Here is an 18373-nt window from a genome sequence, read left to right on the forward strand (position 1 = left end):
TGTTTGTTTTAATTTTCTGAGAGACAAAGTTCTCTGTGAAGTACCGGATGTCTTGGAACTTGCTCTACAGACCAGTCTGGCCTCGAACTCACAGAGATACACCTGCCTCTGCCTCAAGAGTGCTGGGATTAAAGGTGTGCATCACTGCCACCCAGCTTTGTCCCAATTTTTAGATTTGGTTTTGTGCGCATATATATCTTTTTTTCTATATCTATCTATATCTATATCTATCTATCTATCTATCTATCTATCTATCTATATATATATATATATATATATATATATACTCATGTATCTGTGCACACACCCTTGGGAAGTCAGGTGACAACTTCAGATGTCATTCCTCGGCTATCCGCCTTGTTTACTGAGACCAGCCAGCAACACTCTCTCCTTCCCAGGATACAGAACCCAGATGCTGAACTAAAGCAACAGTAAGGACCACAGTCAGGTCACAGTAAGCAACAGCTGGACACAAGGGCCAGGGGCCAGCAGCTTCACAGCTTCTTCCAATCTCTATTTTATTAGGGATCTTGAAAAAGGACCCTGGGCGGAGTTCTCAGCATGACTCCTCAGCAGGGTGTCTCAACATCCTTGAGGCTGCTTCGCCCTAGCTTGGCTACAGCACGCTGGCTTTCAACTGCTCACACTTGCTATGTTTGCACAGCTCTGGGAATGCCTTCTGTGCACACTCGATCCTCTGCTTTCCTCTAACTGCTGCCTTCTCCAGCTCTGACTTACGGATACGTCAGGCCTCGCAGAACACCCCTCCTTTCCTGTGCCCTAAAATTTAAATAACCAAGGCCTCCAAAGTTTTATGGAATTCCTTTATAAACAGGCGATTTTCAAAAATTACTTTAAAACTGCCTTCACTAATGTATAAGTGTGTGTGTGTGTGTGTGTGTGTGTGTGTGTGTGTGTGTGTATACAGTGTGTATGTACAGTGTGTGTATGTATATGGAGACCAGAAGTCAACCTCAGCTGTTGTTCCTTAAGGTACCAACCACCCTGTTTTCTGAGACAAGGGCTCATGGAATCTGGAGCTCATTGAGCAGGCTAGGCTGGTTGGCCAGTGAGCCCTAGGGACCCACTGTCTCCACCTCCTAGGACTTCAAATATATGCCAGCAAGCCATATATATGTTTAGTGTGGACTCTGATGAACAAACCCAGGTCTTCATGATTGTCTGGCAAGTACTTTCCCAACTAAAGTATCTCCCCAGCTTCTGTAATTTCTTTCTTTTCTTCATTTTTTTGGACAGTGTTATAGAATACTATTTTAAGGTGTATTACTTCTGTTTATGTTGCATTTGTTTAACTCTGTGAAGCTGTGTTACTGTGCCTGTCTAAAATACCTCATGGTCTAATAAAGAGCTGAACGGCCGGCCAATAGCGAGGCAGGAGAGAGAAAGAGGTGAGGCTGGCAGGCAGAGAGGATAAACAGGAGAAATCTGGGAGGAGAGAAGCAGCAGCCAGAGGAAGAGCAAGAAAAGGAGAGGAGGACATCAGAGGCCAGCCACCCAGCCACACCACCAGCAACAGAGAAAGAAGAAAAGGCATACTGAAGGAGGGGTGGAGGCCCAGAGGCAAAGGTAGAGGGGATAATTTAAAGTTAAGAAAGGCTGGCCATTTGGAAGTAAGAATAAGCCTCCGTGTGTGCTTTAGTCGGGAGCTGGGTGGCGGGCCCCCCAAAAGAGCATAAACAAACAACAGGACAGGATCTCATGTACCCCAGGATCAAACTGGATACATAATTGAGGATGACCTTAGACTTCTGATCCTCCTGCCTCCACCTCCCAGGTGCTGAAATAGATTTACGGCACCACGCACGGCTCATGTGGTGCTGGGGACAGAAGCCAGGGCTTTGTGCGTGCTCGCAAGCACTCGACCAACTGAGCGTTAGAGTTCACCTATTTCAACAGGACTCAACTACTTTTTCTCCTTGGTGACTGGCAGAAGGGAGTCATAAAGGAGGAGAATACACACCAGTGAGGATCACTCAAGAAGTGACGGAAAAGTCTTAAGTTATTGATGCAGTCCCTGTCTTAGTTCCAACCTATAAACCAAAGTGTTGAGTCTGGGGCTCCTGGTTTCAGAGGGAGCATGGAGCTGGGGCAGGAACCGAGGACTTATGTATGCCTCTCAAGCCCAGGCAGGACAGAGGGAATACTGACTGGGAATGATGCCAGTCTTTGGAAACTCCAAAGTCTACCCCAGTGACACACCTTCTACAACAAGGCCACACCTCCCGTCCCTCCCAAACAGTTCCACCAGTTGGGGACCAAGCTTGCAGATATATGAGCCTATGGGGGCTGTTCTCATTAAACCCACCACAGTCCTACTCTACTTTTTAAATATTTTAGCTCATGCGTACACGTGTTCTGCCTACACGTGTATCTGCATGCCACACGTGTGCAGTGCCTGTGGAGGCTAGAGAGGTTGCTGGGGCCCTGGATCTGCAGTTTCGGTGGTGAGCCGCCATGTTTGTCGGGTCCTCTGTGAGAGCAGCAAGCACTCGTGATGGCTGAGCCATCTCTCCAGCCCCGCCCCACTTTTCCTTCCTTTATATTACATTTAACAATCTGTTGACAGTTAAGAAGCATCTCTAATTTCTGACCCTTTGTAGGTTCACTCTCTTGAACAGACTTGACAAAGGTTTACTCATGTAATTGCTTTTTCCAAGAACAAGACTTCATCCTTACTGAGCAGGGCTACCTTTCTATGAATTTCATTGGTTTCTGTCATTTCAGCAGATTTTTAGAAGGGAAGAAAGATAAAGAATCTATTCAGCAAACCACCAGAGGATGTGAGATCAATTTTGCCAGCCAGTGCAGGTGAATTCAAGATGGGTGCATCCCCAAGTCCTCAGAAAAGCCCATGAGCATTCTGCAGTTAGACTCTGTGACAAAAGGCCACCGCCATTCCAGCGGAAGCAATACCATTCCCCAGAGTTTCGGTGTCGGTCCACAATTACACACACACCATCAGGGGTTAGCAGCGGACCCCCCTAGTACAGGCCCACTGGCTGCCTCCATCATGGCATGCCACTGTTCTTAAGGGCCAGAAACGCTTCGTCAGGAGTGGCTACTTCAAGTCCTAAGTGGGAAAGCCGTCTACAGGGTCATCACAGGCACCAGCCGTGGACGCCTCTATTGGCTCACAGGCCTGGGAGGCCACACACCAGTCTGTTCTAGCAGGGACTCCAATGGGCGACAGAGCAGAAAGAAGAGCAAGGCATGGGGACTAGCAGCCAGGAACTGTGGCTACCTTTCCTTGTGACCTTCAGCAAATTAGTCCTACTGTAGGAGAAGCAACTTTTCTCACTGTCCCATTTATCTCTTTCCTCCCTCCCCAACCGCCCATCATCTGCCCTCCCTCCCTCCCCTCTTTCCTTTCCTCTTCCCCTGCCTCCATGATCATCACAGAATTCTGGGACCAAGTGTGTAGTTTCCTGCCTGATGAGCACCATGCCTCCAGGATGCAACTGCTAGATCCTCTAGCAGCTCAGTTCTGACTCTGTCCACCTGGGGGGACGTCAGATCCACAGGTGTAGTCTTAGATCCCAGATCTGCCCACATCCTTGCAGATCCCAGGTGCAAATCCTCCTCCAAACTCCTTGACTGACGGGCTATAAATGAGGGTTCCTGTGACTCCCCCCTTGGGATCCATCAGTTTTCTTGAGGGCAGCGTTTAAAGGTTTATCAAAAAGAACACATGAAGGTGTAATAAGGAGGGGAATGAGCGCAGATGCAGCTTTCACGGACCTCCAGGTATTTAGTTAGATGGACGCTCTCTGGATTCTCTTTCAGGGTTTTTAATGGAAGCCTATTTGGCAGGCATGCCTGATCAAATTACTGTCCACTGCTCATCAACCTTAGGACACACACCCCAGAGGCTAGGAATGGGTCTCAAAGTCCCAACCCTTAGCCCTCTAACTCTTCCCTAGTCGTCCTGGTGACTAGCCTCACCCTGAAGCCACCAAGGGACAACCAACCAGAAATCAACATTAGCATACAAAACGACATGTCACTTTGAAGACCCAGGATTTTACACCTGGTAAGCCAGGAAATGGGAGACAACACCACTGTATTTGACCATATTATCAGGCTTAAGCCTGAACTATTATCATTTCTGCTTCTTTGAGACAGGGTCTCCTCTCACCCAGGCTGCCTGAAACTCACTGTGTAGCTCAGACTAGCTTTGAACTTGTGGGACTCCTATTGGCTCTATCTCTGAGTGCTGGGATTACAGGTGTGAGCTACCACATCTGGCTCTTTATTTGGGGATGACAACATCATCACACCGTCATCCTGCAGGGCATTCTGAGCACAGAAGGTAAACACAATAGTGCCTCACCACGTCTGGCAGCAGCCACCGACGTCCGCCAGGCACAGGCAGGGCTGACAGCAGAGATAAAGGGACCCGGCCCTGAGAGCCGCTTCAACAACATTTTGCTTAGTGAGTTAAAAACCCTCTTTAGGGTAGTCACCACAGCTACTGTCCGCTGCGGGATAATGCTCTTGTACACTCTAAAGATTTGTCACTCAAATTGGTTTAATAAAACGCTGAACGGCCAGTAGCCAGGCAGGGCAACCAGACTAGGAGAATTCTGGGAAGAGGAAGGGCGGAGTCAGGAGTTGCCGGCAGAGGCAGAGTAATCAAGATGAGAATGCTGCACTGAGAAAAGGTTTAGCCAAGCCATGTGGCTGAACACAGATAAGAATTATGGGTTAATTTAAGTTTAAGTGCTAGTTAGTAATAAGCCTGAGTTACCAGCTGAGCATTTATAAGTAATATTAAGCCTCTGAGTCAATTATTTGGGAAGCGGCTGCCAGGTATTTGGGAACTGGCGGGTGGGAGAGAAACTTCCGCTTACAACTGTTTATGGAAACTGGTCAAAATCCTGGGCACTTTAGTGAATGCTATGGTAACGTTATTCATTGCACATATAATCATAGAAGCTAGGTGCTGTTATGTCCAAGTTACCTGCTAAGTACTTTGCTTAGGGTCCCAAAGGCCACACAGTCAGGACATTTGAGTGTGTACACACGCATCCTGAGGTGCCCACTATGGACGGGTAAGAATCCTACAATGGTGGCAGCCATGTTTCCTCCACCTCCTCCTCTTCCCTTTCTCCTTTCTGAGATGCTCAGGCTGACCAACCGGGACGAACCACATAGCTGAGGGTGACCTTGAACTCCCTGACTCCTGCCTCCACGTCTGAGCTGAGATTGCAGGCATGCACCACCTTGCCTGTTTTAGGCAGTGCTGGGGATCAGACCTAGAGCCTCCCGCATGCTATGCGAGCTCTCTACCCACCGAGTTCCGGCCATTTCACAGAGAACGCGCCACATGGTTTAATGCAGCAATTTCTTAGTAGCAGCTTATTTATAAATGATCAAAGCAAAAGCCAGAAACTAAGCGGGCGAGCTTGGCATGAATGACATTTTAGTGTTATGACGTTAGATACACAGGAAGTAGCTCAAGTGGGACAGAAGAAAGCAGCTCACTCAACAGACTGATACGCAACTACAATCCAGCCCAGCAGACCCCAAATTAGCTCCCTCCCCCATTACTTTCTCCTTCATTATCAAAGACAAATCAGATCCCTCTCTCTACTCTTAACAGAACACACCTCATTCCCACAAAGGAAAGATCTGGAAGACCCTCCTTTATACACAGACTCTGCAACTAGCTGCATGTCCTGTCTGCCTGAGCGCCTCTGCCTTGTCCAACCCTGGACACTGCATGCTCGGGCTGCACAGATGGGTAACGATTCGTCCTCTCCTCAGAGCGACTCGGTACCTTCTGCTCTCCTCTACTTTTCTACTTTATTCATCATTATCAGAGTCAGATCTCCCCACCCCTACAGTGCCTTCAACACAAACACCTCATTTTTTTCATAAGAATCAAGCACCTGAAGTACCCCAAGCCTAGGGGTGACTGCTAACGTTCCAAATCAGTGTAACAAATATTTATAGAAAACTAAGTCTCTTAACCGTCACAGCACCAAGACCTGCAAAGGCAAGTTTCTGCCTTGATTCTTGGAGCCTGAGATTTAACAACAAAGAAATGCACATGACCTCATTTTCCCTTAATGCACTCGAGGATCATGGGGGCGCAGAGATACTCCATGAAGTCCTGTCTGGTGCTCAGACTTGCAAGTCTGTTACCACTTTTCTTTCTTCCTCTGAAATGGAACTGATAAGGCCATCTGCCTCTTATGGTCATTTTAAGGAATGGGTTAAGTGTGCAGGGCTTGGCAAGAGAAGAGGGAAGACGAACCATCCAGAGAGAGCAATAGCCCGCAGGAAGACAGAAGGTCTGGTGGAGTGTGTGTGTGTGTGTGTATGCGCGCAAAGGACCTCAAAGAAGGCTGAAAAGGCTGGAGGGATGATGCATGGGGGAAGAGAGAAGGTAGGAAGCAGGAGGGGACCCCACGGATAGGCAAAGGGTGGTCACGGAAAGTTTACAGGCAGGACTGGAGCGGGCAGAGCAAGCTGCAGAGATCAACTTGTAGTTCAGAAGGATGAAGAGGGCTGGGCTGGCAGGAACAGAGAGGCAGTGCTTAGAACGCAACCCTAAGAGGCTGTGGGGACACAGCTGGGAAAAACATCCTTCTCTTCAAACAAGGGGAGGAAGTGCCGCTCATCAAACCATGCTGGCGGAATAAGGAGAGGGGGTGGGGAGAAAGAGAGGAAGAAAAAAGGTGTGCTAGTTAGGGTTGGTTTGTCAACTTGACACAAACTGGGTCTTGTGGGAAGAGGGAACCTTCAGCTGAGAAAACGCCACCATCAGACTGGCCTATAGGCAAGTCTGTGGAACATTTCCTCAATTAGTGTTTGATGTGGGAGGGCCCAGCCCACTATGGACCACACCAACCCGGGGCAGGTGATCCTGTATAAAAACGCAGGCTGAGCAAACCACGAGGAGCAAGGCCATTCCCCTACGGCCTCCGCTTCCAGCTTCCTCCCCTGACTCCACTCAGTGAGGGCATGGGACCTGGGAGTTGTAGGATAAACCCTTCCCTCCACAGACAGAAAGAGAAAGAGGGAGGGAGGGAGGAGGAGGAGGACGAGATGAGGAAGGCAAGAAGACCAGACTACAGGGGTCTTGACAGCTAGGCACCTGCGCAGGACAGAGGCCTGACTGGGGAGGTGTACTGGCCATGCTCAGACACTAAGGCTTCTTGGTAATGAAATCAAATGCTGGGCAGAGCCAGGGGGTGAGCGCTCTCTTAGGTAAGTGGGCTCAGATGGCGTCCTAAGAACACCTGGGAAGGAAGGGTGACTGCATGGAGCTGTGAGTCACACATGTTACATTCGCTGCAAAAGGAAGAGAAAAAAAAAAAAACCAGAGAATCAATAGTCAGCCATGGTGAGGAACCCACCAAGGACCAAGTCACCTCTCCAGCTGTGTCACAGGAATTAAGGGTGAACTCTGAGAAGAGGGCAAAGGGCAACTCTGTAGACTACAGGTCAGGAGGGGGATGAGGGCCGACAGCTACCCACTGGATTCTGAGAAAGAGAAATTTCCGCTAACCTTGGCAAGTTGGGATGCAGGACAGAATAAACAGGTGACCATGGCTGAGAGGGCTTTCTTAAGGGAGATGGCCTCACTTTGGTCTCCAACATGGACTTGACTCTAGGTGAGTACCATGTGTCTGGAACGTGGCTTTCACTGGCAGGGCATGCCATCTTAGGACATTTCACCTCTTCGTTCTCAGTTTCCTCCTCTATGAGATGGAGTGGTAATGCTATTTGCCTGGGGCTCATCTTGAGACTTGGCATAGTCCACAATACATAGTGGCAATTATTAGAGATCTAGGAGAAAAGAACGGTAAAAGTGCTTCCAGTTTTTCCAGGGACGCCGGTGCTGCTGTACAATCAACATCGGTCCTCTCTGTACCTGACAGGTGACGCTGGAAGCCACGGATGGCCAAACCAGAGGCCTGGACTCCAGCGAGTGGGCTGGTGGGGTGCCAGCTGGAACCGTGATGGGGCCTACAAGGTAGCCAGACAGTCTTCTGCAGGGACGCTCACAAGACCCTAGTGAAATGACCCGAGGTGCGACCTTGGTTCTTTGAAGACTTTCTAGTTGGTTCTGGACACTTGCAAAGCCTGATGATTAGTCCCACTTTCCAATGTCCAAACATCCCTATGCATTTTCCTGTTTGTTTAAACTGGTCAGGGATCTTTCCTTTCCAGGCAACACAACCTTTTCCTGTCTGTCTGTCTGTCTGTCTGTCTTAGTCGGCTTTGTGCTACTCGAGCAGAATCCCACGTTCTGGGCAAAGCACAGCTATTATTTGGCGCCTGATTTGGTGGGAAAGCTAAAGAGCATGGTGTCCATGACGGCTAGTACCCTACTGGCTGTCATAACGGGGGTGGGGTGGGGGTGGGGAGGAATCACATGGCAGCTGGGACAAGAGGGGGTGGGCTCTCATGGCCAGAGAGGAACACACAGAGTTGTGGGGGGCTAGCTTGATCCTTGACAGCCTGCCCTTGGAAGAACCAATCTCTACCTCCTGAGAGTGTGTCCCGGAGGCTTCATCACTTCACTGGGGCATCTCTCTTAAAGATTAACCACTTTTTCACGTTACACAGGGACCCAAATTTCATCCCAGAATCTTCTGGGGCGGGGGGCAAACTCCCTTCGAAGCATCGTCTACTAGACAACTAGTGTACCTTCTTAAGTCTAAGATACCATCAAGCTGTGTTAGAACAAGCAGTTGTATAAAACACGTGGCAACATGTTAAAATATAGGGAGAGCTCGGCAGGAGAAATTTCAACACAGGTATTTCATATAACCTTCATTATTCTTGTGGTCAAGAATCAATAGATCCCCTTGCCTTCTGAACCTGTCACTTGACATGTCTACCACCAGAGGTCAGCACCCCTCCTGGGAGTCACAGGCAACAAACCTGCAGGCGGATGGACGGCCACGCCTCGCTCTTAAAAGCTCCGCTCCGAAAGCCCAGTGAGAAGGGTCAGTTTCATAGGTTACTCCCTCCTCGCGAAGCCAACTGGAGCCATTTATATTTTCCCTTTAATTTCCTATCCTCATAAAGTGTAATCCCACGCGGAAACTGTGTACCTGTTCACGCATGGCAACCCTGTGAAACACCACACACTGCTGTGTGTCCGCGGTGTGCTGTCCCCACCGAGAACCCATCTTCTCTCACTTCAGAACAGTACCTCCAGAGGTGGGTTATAACTGGGTATAATAACGCTGGGTTATTACTGGGTATGATTTTTTGTTTGTTTGTGTTTTTTGTTTTTTCAAGACAGGGTTTCTCTGTGTAGCTTTGTGCCTTTCCTGGAACTTGCTTTGTAGACCAGGCTGGCCTCAAACTCACAGAGATCCGTCTGCCTCTGCCTCCCGAGTGCTGGGATTAAAGGCGTGCACCACCACCGCCCAACGTTTTTGTTTTTTTGTCCACTGGTCATTTGGATGCTCTGGAGTCTGATTTCCAAGCAGGAAAGGAAAACAAGCAAGTGGTCTCCAAATGCCAGGTCCGTGTTTGGCAGAGACGGTGCACAACGATAACAATACCACAGTCACGCTCAGGAGGCTCTGTGCATCATCCAAGGCAAGGCAGCCATTCCTTTCCACCACAGGGCCTCAACTCCGGTATTTGACTGGAAAATGATGCTCGTCCTCCATACAAAGTAGCCCCCTTTCTTTCTCGTGTCCATGCATTTAAGTGTTCAGGTGTCACGTGTGGGTGAAGGCCAGAGGTGGCTGTTGAGCTAGTCCAGCGGGCCAGCAAGCTCCAGGGATCCCCTAGCTTCACCTCCCCAGTGTGCAGGATTATATATGGATGCTGAGGATTGAGTTAGGGCCTCATGTTGGCTGTTTGGTTTATCCACTTGACACCAGACAGAGGTGTCTGGGAAGAGGGAACCTTAATTGAGAAAATATTTCTATCATCCTGGCCTGGAGGCAAGTCTGTGAGGCATTTTCACGATTAATGATTGATGTGGGAGGGCCAGCCTACTGTGGGTGGTACCACCCCCTGGGCAAGTGGTCTTGAGTGATACAAAAAAGCAGGCTGAGTGAGCCATGGAAAGCAAGCCAGTAAGTAATATTGTTCACTGGCCTCTGCCTCAGTTCCTGCCTCCAGGCTCCCGCCCTGACTTTCCTTCGTGGTGATCTACAGGCTGTAAGACGAAATAAACCCTTCTTCTCCAAGCTGCTTCAGGTCTTGGGGTTTGTCACAGCCACAGGGAGGAAACCAGGACCCCACAGTTGAGCAGCAAATATGCTACTGCCTGAGCTATCTCCTCAGCCCCTTTCGACTCAGATGGCCAGGCTCCCCACGGCGAGACTGAGTGCGAGTGAGGTCTGGAAACTGCTTGGTGAAGAACCACGAGGGCAGGACGGAACCCAGGGTACAGATGGGACAGAGCATGATGGGTGAGGAGAAGCCAATCAGCAAGGAAGATGAGAAGGCCACAGCAGCAAGCCACCTTAAACCTGAACCTCTGGAGGTCCCCAGACTGGGGGGGGGGGGGGCGGGGACGACAGGCTGGAAGCCAAGGATGGAGCTAAAGCCTAAAAGAGATGTCCAGCTGGTGAAGAGTGCCAGGGTTCCAGCAGGCTGAATGACCAGGAATGCAGCGACATGGAGATGACCTCTAAAGCAGCCAAGCCTGTGCTTGGGTGCTCAGACCCAGCCAAGAAGTAAACTCAAGGCAGTACAGATAGATACACACAAGTGCTAAAAAGATGTGACTGGCCCCAGAGTTTAAGAAATTCAAAAAGCAAACACATAAAGCGAAGGCTCTAGAGAGGTTCTGTTCTCATGGCTTCATGCAAATTAGAGCGCTGAATCCTCCCAACATCATGAAGTAAATACAAACATTTAAGGTGGCCACTGGGATCTTAGCGGTACACACCAGCAGAGCCGGAGAACGTGGAGACAGGGAAAAGCACATGGGGGACAGCCTCAGAGAAAAGATGAGATTTGGGGTACACCTTGAAGCCGTAGTAAGATTGCTGGGAGGCAGAAAGGGTGACGGACATGCTGAGGGGGATGGGGAGCAAGGCTTGTTGTGCTATGTCTAGGAGCCCAATCTGGCCCATTTCACAAGTCACTTTTCTTGGAAACTAGCCTTGCCCACTGCGTGTGGCCTTGGGCTGCTCTCTTGCAACAAGGGCAAGCTGGGCAGCTATGACAAAGCCTGAGACCATAAGGCCCGCAAGGCCAGGCCCTTTGCTGCATCTGATGACCCATGACCTGGGGCCTCACTCTTTAAAGGGAAGCCTAGGAAGCCGCAGGGAGGAGGCCCACCAGGCCTGGGCAGCAGGAAGCAGGCAGGCCCCATCCTGGACCTGCAGAATCGGGGGTCCAGGGATGACTGCCTCTTAAAAAGGTCTCAGGAGAGTCTTCCGCACTGAAAGGCACTGAGAAGATCCAAGTCTACGCTGATGTAGAGAAATGAGAGCAGTGAGCGGAGCATCTCCCTAATCAGTGTTGGGGTGGTAGCGTCATGGTTCAGGTTAACAATGACCCAACCACACAGTGCAGGTCTCACGTCTACCTCGTCTTTCCTCTTAGCTTCATTAATGCCCTTGAGTGGCTTCTGACAACTGCAACAGAGTTGAGATTTATTAGGAAGCAGAAAAACAGCTTGGGTACAACGATATCAGTTACCCATGTACTTCCATGTACAACACATGTGTCGTCTCTAGGCCATGCCTCCAAAAGCCCGTGGCAATTAGGAATATTAACTGGGTAACAAGGAGGCGGAACGATGAACACGGGACATACTCAATTCCGACCTGCTCTGTGGACAGGACACTTATAGGTGTGATGTCTCACTGTTGCAACTTCTTTCTCCCCGTCAAAAAAGCAGCTTTCCGGAATTCCAGGGAAACGAACGAACACTTCCAAGTTCTAGGAAACAAAGCAGTGTTCGGGACTGTTCCCTCTTCTAGCTCGGCTTGACAGCTTCCAAGTAATTATTTAACATTCTGCCTTCTTAAAAATCGAGAAACACTCGACAGGGTTATTTGTGGGATGCAGGGTGCTGAATTGATGGCAACACAGATAGAAATAGATGGGTGAAAAGGGGGCTCTCCTTTTCCTTGTGCATGCTCAGCTTTCATACTGCACATTCATGACAGAGGCAGGGGTAACCCCGGGGTGGAAGGGTGCACAGCTCACGTGGACAAGTGCGCATGACATAAATCTCAAGGAAAAAGTAAAGCCACCAGGGGCTGGAGAGACGGCTCAGTGGTTAGGAGCACTGACTGCTCTTCAAGAGGACCTGAGTTCAACTCCCAGCACCTATTTGGCCGCTCACAATTGTCTGTAACTCCAGTTCCAGGGGATCCGACAACCTCACACCAATGCACATAAAATAAAATTGAAAAGAAAAGCAAAGCTACGAAACCTGTGCTAAGCAGAATCCCCGTGTGACTCAATAATCAAAGCCTTTAAAAGTCTGTGGACTTGGCACATGGCTAATGGCACTTAGTAAAAGTGACACAGCACTGACCATGGGTTTGTCTGCACTGTCCGAGCACCACAGTGCAGGCGGTCTCATTTAACCCTCAAAGCACTGGGACATTAGCGCCGTTCTATACAGGAAGAAACTAAGGCCCAGAGAACTCACACCACTCCTCTGGGGACCTGCGTGCCAAGTAAGAGATGGAGCTGAGATAGGAATACGAGTCTAGGTTGTCCCACATACGGCGCCACTCTGCAAGGTCTCACTTTCATCTGGAATGAGTCGCTATCTCACACCATAAACCCTGCAGTCAGCGGTCACTACCTGCTGTGCAGTATCCTAACACCAAGGGACACGGAGGTGCATCCCAATGAAGACGCAGGCTTATCTTCTGATAGGACCAAACACAAACGAAGCCCGGAGAAATTGTGAAATGCACCATTTGTTAATAATGAAGACATATTTCTCTAGACGCATTATCTTTAGGCCAACATTTGTGAAGTGCTACAGCGAGGCTACAGCGGGCACCGGCCTAATGCTGCCAGGGTAGTACTCCCCAGCTGGTTGTGCATGCTTATTTAAGTAATTGCCTGAACGTAAATGAACAGGGGTATTAAAGTAAAGTTGGCACAAGGGACGGCATCCACACGGCACAGTCTTTGTTCCAGGCCCTTCATTCTGTCAGTACTCTCGGGGAAAAAAAAGAGCAGCCGCTAAATAAATCATGGAAGTACACGAGACTGCATAAGGCCTTTTATAGTCTCCAAATGGTCATGCATCTTATATAAAGTTCATTTTCGCCTACCCCGTTTAAATGCTAGCAGCCTCAAAATAAGATCCAGGCTATTTACCTGTAAGAAGATACAATTAGAAAATAGGGCAGGAAAAAGAAAAACCAGGCGACCGGAGAGGAGACAGGACGGCCAAGTGTGAGGGGGTCGCCCGGACTCAAACCAGTTCAATCAGCCACTTGGGTTTTGCCGTTTTAACTTTACCCATTGGGGGTTGGGGGAGAGACACACCCTACTAGAGGTATTTCCACAAATACAGATAAGGGAACCGATTTATTATTTGAAGGCATGAGCTGTCCATGTGATTCCGGGGTGTCCTCGGAGTGCGCGGTGACATGCACAATTAGGGCTGCATGACACCTGGTTCTCCCTCGAGTTCTGGTGCCGAGGACAAAAGGGCCGTCCCTCGGAGCGCGCGGGCGGCCGCTCCCGGGAGAGGGGCTGCGTCCCCCGGAACCCGGCTGCGTTTGCGGGAGCGAGGCTGCGTCCCCTGGAGCGGAGCTGCATTCCCGGGTGCCGGACTGCATCCTCGCAGCGAGCCTGTGTTCCCGGGAACCGGGCTCCATCCCCGGAACCCGGCTGCAACCCGGAGAACAGGGCTGCATCCCCGCAGTCAGGCAGTGTCCCCGGGAACCCGGCTGCGTCCCCGGGGCTGGGTGCTTCCCCCAGAGCGGGGCTGCATCCCCAGGAACCGGGCTGCATTCCGGGAGCCCGGGGCTTACCCGGGACCGGGCTGCAGTCCCGGTGCCCGCCGCCGGCAGCGCAGGGTGCGGGTCGCGCACTCACCTTCCTCCTGGAACTCCAGCTTCTCCAGCATGCCGGCTTCCGCGGGTCCCGGGTCCGCCGCCAGCGCCGCCTGAGGGGGAGGAGGAGGAGGACACGGATCAGCATGGGCCGCGGCGGTCCGGCTTCTCTCGCCCCGGGAGGAGGGGCCTGCGGCGGCGGCGGACGCGCGCGGCGGCGGCGGCGGCGGCGGGAGCGCGCGGCAGGCCAGGGAGGAGCGCGTCCCCGCCCAGGCCCCGCAGCCGCAGGTGGGCCGCGATGGCACGCTCCGCTCCCCCCGCGCCGTTGGTACGGCCCGCGAGCAGGCGTGGGAAGGGGGGAGCGGCGGTCCCGGCGCCTCGTCCGCCGCGCGCGCCGGCGGACACGCGCGTCCTCGCGCAGGTGTGGGCCCCTGGGCCCCCGCCGCACCCTCGGCGGAGGCGCGCTTCCCTCTCGGGGCCCCGCGCCGGCGGCGTACCACTCCCATAAAAGGAGAGGCCGCCCGCGGGGCCGCGCTTCGCCGCCGCTTTCGCGCGCTCTCCGGCCCCTCCCCACCCCCCGCGGCGGATCTCTTAAAACTGGCTTCCTCCGCTCACAGCTCGCTCTTTTCTCACCGCCGCCGCCTGCTGCCAAAAGTTCACACCATTTCAATCTGGCCCCAGGCACGCCCGTCACCCTGGACTTGGGTATCGGAGACTTCCCTATCGCCAACTCGGGTTGGCAGGCAGCGAGGCTGGCAGCCGCCCGCGGCGGGGAGGAGCAGCGCCGGCAGGGAGGGGCCCGAGGCTGCAATGGCCAGCACCTGCGGGGCCACCGACCGCGGCGGCGGGAACTTGTCATTCGTACCAGCACAGAAGCAGGAAGTAGAGACTTTTTTAGTCACCTTGGATGGGTCAGTAACTAAATCTAAAATGTCCCCTTATCAAAAAAAAAGTTTTGATAAGATGTTTTGTGATAAAAATATGCACTTTGTCATGCTTTTGGTGAAAAACTGAACAGTTCTAAGTTCGGGAGCAAGCAGTTTCACAGTTCTCACTCAACACCAAGTACAAGAGGTAAACGGCAGATTGGAAAAGAGGGCCTGAGGTTGGGAGGAGAATGTGAGGTGGGGGACGAGGGAAGAGTTGGAGGGGAAGGGGGTGAAATAGGATCAAAATCCATTCTGTGTTGGGTCTGGGGAGGTGGTTCATGGTTAGGGGCACTTGCTGCTCCAGCAGAGCGCTGTTCCCAGCACCCACACAACAGAAACTCCAGTTCCAGGAGAGCTGGTACTCTTTCTGGCTTCTGTAGGCACTGCATGCGGGTGGTACGTACACACATATACACGCAGGCTAAATAGAAAACATTCTTTTTTGTTGTTGTTGTTTTTTCGAGATAGGGTTTCTCTGTGTAGCTTTGCGCCTTTCCTGGATCTCGCTGTAGACCAGGCTGGCCTCGAACTCACAAAGATCCGCCTGCCTCTGCTTCCCGAGTGCTGGGATTAAAGGCGTGCGCCACCACCGCAGGTCAGAAAACACTCTTTTAAAAATATGTTATATGCATGTATGAAGTTGTCAAAGAATAAGTTAAAAATATTAAAGAAGACATACTACTTGGGAAGAAATGAAACAATTCAAATGGCCGGTTATCTACCTACAAAACCACAAAGACTGCCAACAAACCAAACTACAGCTAGGAAGACCAGCAAGATCGTAGGATCAACACACTGCATCTGGTATAATAACAATAAATACTGTTTACAATCTCTGCAAAGAATGTATGTAAAATAAATGCAGGAAACCACATACAGAGTTTATATTCTAAAAACTGCATAGTGTGGGTGAGGTGGTAATAAATGAGGGAAGATTGATGAGAAGAGATGTTGTGGCATATTAATTTAAGATGTGTTACATGTGTTTATGCTGTGGAATATTTGTTTAATGAAGCAAAGATGTGTTGCGTTATTTTATGTTGCATTTGTTTAACTCTGTGAAGCTGTGTTACTGTGCCTGTCTAAAACACCTGACTGGTCTAATAAAGAGCTGAACAGCCAATAGCAAGGCCGGAGAGAGGGACAGGCAAGGCTGGCGGGCAGAGAGAATAAATAGGAGAAATCCAAGCTCTGGAGAAGAGAGAAGGAGGAGGAGCCAAAAAAGGAGATGGAGAGGAGGACACCAGGGGCCAGCCACCCAGCCATACAGCCAGCCATGGAGTAAGAAGGAAGATATTTAGAGTAAAGGAAGGTAAAAAGCCCAAAGGCAAAATATAGTTAATATATTCTCTATATAATATAGAGAAATGGGATAATATAAGTTAGAAAAGCTGGCTAGAAACAAGCAAAGTTAAGGCCGGACATTCATAAGTAAGATTATGTTTCTGTGTATTTATTTGGGAGCTGAGTGGTGGGCCCCCTAAGAGTAAAAAACCCAACTACACAGAGTAATTAATGCGGGGCATCCCACACTCAGGGGCTGGAAGACTCAACATAAAAAATTCAGCTATCTTCCAAGGTCATGGTGGTGATATTTTATTTGTGCTCTAACAAATAAAGCTTGCCTGGGGCTCAGAGGGAAAAGCCAGCCACTATATTAAACATAGAGGTCAGGCAGTGGTAGCACATGCCTTTAATCCTAGCATTCGGGAGGCAGAGATCCATGCAGATCTCTGTGAGTTCAAGGCCACACTGGGAACAGAGCCAGGTGTGGTAGCACACGCCTTTACTCCCAGCACTAGTTAACCATAGAGGTCTGGAGGTCTGTACAGACAGACAGCAAGTGATAGAGCTGGGCAGAAAGAGGAAGTGATGTAGAGAGAAGAAAGATGGCAGGGCACGGAAAGGTATATAGGCATGAGTATACAGGAAGTAGCTCTTTGTTGGGCTGAGGATTTCCTAGCAGTAAGAACTTGTGGCTGGCTTGTTCTGTTCTTCCGATCTCTCAATTTTCACCCCACTGTCTGGCTCCGGGGTCTTTATTATTAAGACCATTTAGCAATTCTTGTTATAGGCCATCTTTGGGTTTCCTCCAGTTCCTGTCAAAATCCCAGGAACTCTGTTTTGTAGTCACAGATAAGTTGATTTTTTAAAACTCACATGGGAAGGTACAGCTTTGTAATACCTGAAATAACCGAGAATGGAGCGGGAGGAGTCACATTTCCCACAGTAAAGCTTATAGTGAGGGCTGGAGAGAGAGTTCAGTGGTTGAGGGCCTACTATTCTCTTGCAGAGAGACTTACAGTTAAGTCCCCAGCACCCTCATCAGGTGGTTTAATCTGTCTGCAGCTCTAGCTCCAGTGGCCTCTGGGGCAACTACACTGTAACTAGAGTTTTCCTGCCTTGCCCACAGTCAGGACAAATCTCTGTCACCCGCCAGTCCCACAGCTGCTCAGACCCAACCAAGTAAACACAGAGACTTATATTGCTTACAAACTGTATGGCCGTGGCAGGCTTCTTGCTAACTGTTCTTATAGCTTAAATTAATCCATTTCCATAAAACTATACCTTACCATGTAGCTCATGGCTTACCGGCATCTTCACATGCTGCTTGGCATGGTGGCGGCTGGCAGTGCCTCCTTCTACCTTCCTGTTCTTTCTTTTCTCCTCTCTGTTAGTCCCTCCTATACTTCCTGCCTAGCCACTGGCAAATCAGTGTTTTATTTATTGACCAATCAGAGTAATTTGACCATCCCACATCACTATACTCATGTTGCTCAAACCCACAGAGACACATAACACACATAAATTAGAAAAAAAAAAAACAGGCTGGGTATGGTGGCACATGCCTTTAATCCCAACACTTGGGAGGCAGAGAAAGGTGGATCTCTGTGAGTTCAAGGCCAGCCTGGTCTATAGATTGAGTTCTAGGACAGCCAGGGCCACACAGAGAAACCCTATATGGAAAAACCAAAAAAAAAAAAAAAAAATACCCTGTCTTGCTGGGCGGTGGTGGCACAAGCCTTTAATCCCACCACTTGGAAGGCAGAAGCAGGCAGATCTCTGTGAGTTTGAGGCTAGCTTGGTCTGCAAAGTGAGTTCCAGGACAGGCTCCAAAGCTACACAGAGAAACCCTGTCTCGAAAAACCAAAAACCAAACCAAACCAAAACAACACCCCCCAAAAGACCCTGTCTCAAAAAACAAAACAAACCAAAATACATCTTTAAAAAAAGCTCACAGTACGGCTGTTGTAATTAGGACTATATGGTATCTGCAGAGAAATCGATATAGTAATCAACTATAATGAAATGCACCCAAACAAATACGTTAAGCCAAGCTTTGGTAATGCATGAGGCAGCACTCCTAACCACCAGTGGAGCATTGGTCATCCAACGGCCAAACAAACAAACAACCCGAACCATCCCAATGCAAATCCCATATCCTATCCAACAATG

At 50.1% G+C, this 18373-nt stretch overlaps 1 protein-coding gene across 18 annotated transcripts in view; it reads right to left on the reverse strand.

Annotated features, from left to right (window-relative positions):
• Prkag2 (protein kinase AMP-activated non-catalytic subunit gamma 2) overlaps nt 1-18373 on the reverse strand; it is a 262801-nt gene that overhangs the window by 43009 nt on the left and 201419 nt on the right. For 13 of the 18 annotated variants that reach the window (XM_042273222.2, XM_042273224.2, XM_042273223.2 and 10 more), the window contains one exon: nt 14032-14101. The exons of 2 other annotated variants lie outside the window; for them this stretch is intronic. In XM_042273222.2, the coding sequence (XP_042129156.1) occupies nt 14032-14101 (70 nt within the window). Of the gene's footprint in view, nt 1-14031; nt 14102-14603; nt 14706-18373 lie in introns of those variants that run through there. 3 more of the 18 variants (XM_076566005.1, XM_076566004.1, XM_076566003.1) reach the window with 3 other exon arrangements.

This window comes from Peromyscus maniculatus, chromosome 3 (genome assembly GCF_049852395.1).
Source record: "Peromyscus maniculatus bairdii isolate BWxNUB_F1_BW_parent chromosome 3, HU_Pman_BW_mat_3.1, whole genome shotgun sequence".
Taxonomy (NCBI): Eukaryota; Metazoa; Chordata; class Mammalia; order Rodentia; family Cricetidae; genus Peromyscus; species Peromyscus maniculatus.